General features: G+C 40.7%; 1 protein-coding gene across 1 annotated transcript; it reads left to right on the top strand.

The window, feature by feature from the left end:
• The first annotated feature begins 446 nt into the window (after nt 1–446).
• Nucleotides 447–2058, top strand: LOC129816692 (trace amine-associated receptor 13c-like). The gene has a single exon (XM_055871469.1). It carries the CDS (start codon nt 545–547, stop codon nt 1502–1504), a length of 960 nt encoding a protein of 319 aa, XP_055727444.1. The 5' UTR covers nt 447–544; the 3' UTR covers nt 1505–2058.
• The last annotated feature ends 3646 nt before the right edge of the window (nt 2059–5704 follow it).

Raw genomic sequence — 5704 nt, 5'->3', positions numbered from 1 at the left:
TTTAAGCTTTAAGGTTCTGGTCCAAACTGAGCAATGACAAAACCCAAAACAGTTAGTCTTACACAGTTAAGCTATTTCCCATGTAAAACATTGAGCAAATCATCAACAGTACTGTATTTTTTCCATTAAAATGTCAGTAAGGCTGAAGGACAGGCTAGGTGGCAACATCCAATCTTGCCATACCTTACATCATACCTTACATCATGCTTTCACAAATGATGTGTTTATCCAACCGTTTTTTTTTTCTTAATTTCTGTGCTCACTTGTCTATGTTTTGTGTGTGTGTGTGTGTGTGTGTGTGTGTGTGTGTGTGTGTGTGTGTGTGTGTGTGTGTGTGTGTGTGTGTGTGTGTGTGTGTGTGTGTGTGTGTGTGTGTGTGTGTGTGTGTGCGTGTGCCGAGAGACTCCTGGGAGGGGATTGGCTGTCAGTCATTCAGGGATAAATAGAGAGGCAGAGCTCAGAGTTTGTCAGAAGGCGGACCTGACAGGGTCACACATAGGACCAAGCAGGAGCAGGACCTCAGCATTTTGACCTTTTATTACAAATGGAGAAACATGAAGATGTTCAATATTGTTTTCAAGACAGAAACTCTTCTTGCAGAAAGGCTTTGCTATTGACATCTATCTACATAACACTGTACATCTTCTTCTCATTGATTTCAGCAGTTACAGTATTTTTGAACATAATTGTGATAATCTCCATCTCTCACTTCAAGCAGCTCCACACTCCAACCAACCTGCTCATCCTCTCTCTGGCTGTGTCAGATCTCCTCGTGGGACTGATTGTGATACCAGTAACGACTGTAGCATTAATGGAACCATGCTGGGTTTTTGGGAAATATTTCTGTGTGTTTTATTTCTACATCACTTGTTTATGTACTTCTTTATCTCTGGGCAGTTTGGTCTTGATATCTATTGACCGCTATGTTGCTGTGTGTGATCCCTTATTGTACCACTCTAAGATAACAATAACAAGAACGATGTGTTGTATATCCATTACCTGGTGTTGTTGTATCATACACGATGCTGTTATTATAAAAAGCTTTGTAAATGTACAAATACCCAGTAGGTGTTTGAAAGAATGTGTTATTGTTGAAGGAATAACCTGGGGAAATATAATTGACTTTGTATTTACAATGGTTGTCCCGTGCTCTATTATTATAACACTTTATTTGAAAATCTTTGTGGTGGCCAGATCACAGGCCAGAAAGGTATTTTCAAAAGAGGCTGTCAGTGTGTCTGGTGTTAAAACTGTACAGGCAAATAAGTCTGAGAGAAAAGCAACAAAAACTCTATCTATTGTTGTTTTCACCTATCTCATTTGTTGGATTCCAATTCAATTTTATTTCTTTTTTCTTTTAATTGACAATGTATCATTATTTATCATCAGCTTTCTTCCACTAGTTAATTCCTTAATGAATCCAATCATTTATGCTTTCTTTTATCCATGGTTCAAAGTGACAGCTAAACATATTTTAACTCGGGTGAAGTTCAGGCGTTCGTAGTTCCTATGTTTTTATTCCCTAGTTTGACATAGTTATGTTATACTGTTTTGTTGTTGTTATTGCTTCTTTCATGTAACAATATATTGACATTACTTCGCTCCGTGTTTTCATCATAGATACATGTGGTGTTGATACAGAATGATTTGTCTGGATTAGAATGACTGGGAAGAGATAAAAGAAGGCATAAGCTTGTTTTATAAAATACATTGTAGTTATTTAGGGTTGTATATTCCAAATATTAAAGTCTGTGGTTGTTCCATATTATTTAATGATAAATTGTATGTAATTATTCAAAAAGGACATTTTGAGGACGTCTGTAAGTTGTTTAACATCACCCTCTAGTGGCTTAATTGGGATACAACGCCTTTAACAAGTGTAGTAAAGTTGAAATGTACAATACCTCATGATATCAGATAACTTCCAGGTCTAAATCAATGGTCTATTGTAGTAGCTGATGGTAAAATGTAAGAAGATGCAATTATGGGTAACACTTTATAATAACATTCAGTAATAAACCATTTGTAAGGCATTTACAGTTTGTTCACCATTAATCATTACTCCCACATTAGTTAAATGTTAGTCACCTAGGTATTCTCACATTTATTAATAACTACTATATGCATTAATGATTAAACACAACAGAGCAGGAGACTGAAGTAGACACTTCAACCTCAACATACTGGTTATGAACAGTACCACTACTCTCACTACATCACTGCTGCCAGGTCAGGGGTCAAGCAAGAGCAGCTCTCTCAGATGCTGTTGAGTCTGAATGAATATAGAGATTAGTAAGACTTTATAATAACACTTTGTAATAAACCATTTATAATAGATTAGTAAATAGTTTATTCATCATTCATGTATCATTACTCCCAGATGTGTTTTAGTAAACTAGTTGTTCACACATTTATAAACTACTTTTACAGTCTGTAATAATGATTCATAAGATGTTTAATAAATGTTCATATAAACCATTTACTAATAATTAGTAAAGTATTTTTGAAGTCTCTAATCTAAAGTGAAGACTTTTCATACTTTATAATACTTTATAAATGTGTTGAACAGTGACCAGTGTAATTTATCACAATAAGATGGACATGCTATTGTTAGATATTCCAGCAGGACCTGATGCTCCTTAAGTTCTCACAATGACCTAGAACAAATCAATGGTTAAACAATAAGCACACAACACAGAGGATGTTAAAGGAAATATATTGAACATTTTATTCCAAAACAGTCACACTGTTGTAGTAGTGTGCTGAAGGAAGTAATGTGTTTGTCTGAAAATGATAACATTCGTGTTTGTTGGCAGTGACTACCAAAACTAAAGTGTGGTTTGCAGTAACTCATTAGAGCAGTTCATAGACTGATTACAGGGTAAGGGAACCAATATCTAAATACCAATTTAACTGAACGTTATGTTTAAAGGGTTATTACCTTTAATACACTACAAGTGAAGTTGTCCAAATACTTATGACGTCTTCAACTGGGAGACTAGATACATAAGGTGTTTTCATATCTAAACAGTCAAACAGATATGCATGAAGAAAAAAACTAATTAAAGGTGACATTGTATAATGTCGCCTTATACGAATCATTTGATCTCAAATCCCTGTTTTTGTTTTACTGCAGAGTGAAACAAAGAGGACGTTGATTTCTTTCAGTTTGTGCAATGGCCAGAAGATGGCAGTATAAATCTAAATCTGTGACAGGAATAACTTAATTTACACTAAGTGTACAAAACATTTCTATGACAGACGGACAAGGCGAATCCAGGAAAAAGCTATGATCCCTTATTGATATCACTTGTTAAATCCACTTCAATCATTGTAGCTGAAGGGGAGGAGACAGGTTAAATAAGGATTTTTAATCCTTGAGACAATTGAGACATGGATTGTGTATGTGTGCTATTCAGTGGGCGAATAGGCAAGACAAAATATTGAAGTGCCTTTGAATGGGGTATGGTAGTAGGTGCTAGGCGCACCGGTTTGAGTGTGTCAAGAACTGCAACGCTGCTGGGTGTTTCACCCTCAACAGTTTCCTGTGTGTATCAAGAATGGTCCACCATCCAAAGGACATCCAGCCAACTTGACACAACTATGGGAAGCATTGGAGGCAACATGGGCCAGCATCCCTATCCTCAACAGCACTCTGTAGGGTAGCACTCTGTAGGGATGCTATGTTAGCTAGCTGGTTATGACTATCCAACTGTCACGCCATGACCATAGAGAGCCCTTGGTTCTCTATGGTGTTGTAGGTCAGGGCGTGACTAGGGGGGGGGTGTACTAGTTTTCCTATTTCTATGTTGGTGTACTTGGTATGGTTCCCAATTAGAGGCAGCTGAATATCGTTGTCTCTAATTGGGGATCATACTTAAGTCCTCCATTGTTCCCACCTGGGTTGTGGGATATTGTTTGTGTTTGTGCTGGTTGCACCACGTAAGTCACGTTTTGATGCTTGTTTATTGTTTTTGTTTGAAAGTTTCACTTAAATAAAAGATGTGGAACTCAACACACGCTGTCCGTCCATTACAACAACCGTGACAGAATATCCCACCACGAAAGGACCAAGCAGCGTACAATGGAGGGAAAAGTGAGTTGGACCTGGGAAGAGATAATGGGAGGTTGCGAGACCCTTCCTTGGCGGGATTCGCAGAGTAATCGGGAAGGACAGCGATGACACCGGGGGCCGCGGCCACAGAATCCCCAATATTTTTTTGGGGGGGGCACATGGAACTGTGCCAGAGCCTGTTTGGGAGTCGGTGGAGGAATTTGATGAAAGATACCAGAGAGATAGCAAGGAGCAAGGAGAATGCTGCAGCGCAGGCGTGCTGAAGAGCGTGACACCAGTCCGGTGCCATCTGCACCGGTTTCACGCACTCGCCACTCCTGTGCCGGTTCCTCGCACTCGCCCTGAAGAGCGGGTCATCAGTCTGGTGCCATCTGTGCCAGCTCCCCGCACTCGCCCTGAAGAGCCAGAGACCGTCAGGGAGCCGATGGAGAAGTTGGGAGAGACATGTTAGTTTGGTGTGTTCGGCACATCATTGGCCCTGAAGAGCGTGTTACCAGTCTCGTACAACCTGTGCCGGCTCCAAGCACCAGGTCTCCAGTGCGCCTCCCCAGTCCAGTACGTCCTGTGCCTGCTCCCCGCACTCTCCCTGAAGAGCGTGTCACCACCTTCCTCTGTGCTGGTGCCCAGTCCGGGACGGCGGCCAACCCAGCTCCATGGCCGGAGCCTTCCTCTGCGCCGGTGCACAGTCTAACTAACACGTTAGTTCTATTAGCTATGCTGACTATGACATTACTTTAGCTAATATGGTGACAACAATCTAGGCTGTGTGTGGCATTTTGTCTTGGAAATGATTTTTTGCCAGGTCACATACAGCTGATGTGTTGTGCATTGAAGTCCACAAGCAGAGGAGGAGAGCGCATGGATGCCAGAAGGAATACAACGTGGCTGTGTGTTTACGTGTGATCAGGGGTGTATTCATTCTGCCGATTCTGTTGAAAAACATTTCTTAAGTGGAAGCAAACGGAACGAAACGGGGATAAACATACTTGAATTTGTCCGATAGAAACTCTTGTTTGCAGCTGTTGGACTACAAATTACATCCTATATCAGCTTGATGCAGGTAAGAGTGTGCAAGGCGGGATTGAATGTCATTGTCTGTCCATGTGTCAAATTTGTCTCTCTGTCCTATGTGCACCTGCGTTGTAAACTTTCATTCATAGGTTATGTTGTATCGACCTCATGATGGGTATAGGGAACATTTGAGTATCATGTAGTAGCCTAAACCTGTCCATGTTACATTGAACTGGGTGAATGGAATATGAATGACAGTCCTTCAATATGCTGTAATAGAAATAAGGCCATGCGCATGACATCTTTTTGTCATCCCTCATCTTTAAACTGCACTGACCGTCAGGGGTCCAGTTTGTATCGTAGTGGTTGTACGTTCGCAAATAAAATGGAGGGTAGAGGCAGTTTACTTACTCGTCGACGTAGTCACGTCAGGGGTCCAGCTCATTTTCCTCTTTTGCTCGGTTTCTTCCTCTTTCAAGTCACAAGGGTTAGGGCCTGGTCCAGAGTGAGCAGTATGTCCACTCTGCCGACTGAAGTAGAAATCGTCCAAATCGAGGTTAGTGATCCTGTTCTGATGCCCAGAAGCGCTTTTCGAGGAAATGAAAATATTATGTAAAG

Source organism: Salvelinus fontinalis, chromosome 19, assembly GCF_029448725.1.
Source record: "Salvelinus fontinalis isolate EN_2023a chromosome 19, ASM2944872v1, whole genome shotgun sequence".
Taxonomy (NCBI): domain Eukaryota; kingdom Metazoa; phylum Chordata; class Actinopteri; order Salmoniformes; family Salmonidae; genus Salvelinus; species Salvelinus fontinalis.
Note: the sequence above shows the minus strand (reverse complement) of the source record. Positions and strands in the feature narration are given on the sequence as shown.

Coding starts and splice junctions, on each gene's coding strand:
- LOC129816692 (XM_055871469.1), top strand. CDS start 545: ATGGAGAAACATGAAGATGTTCAATATTGTTTTCAAGACAGAAACTCT.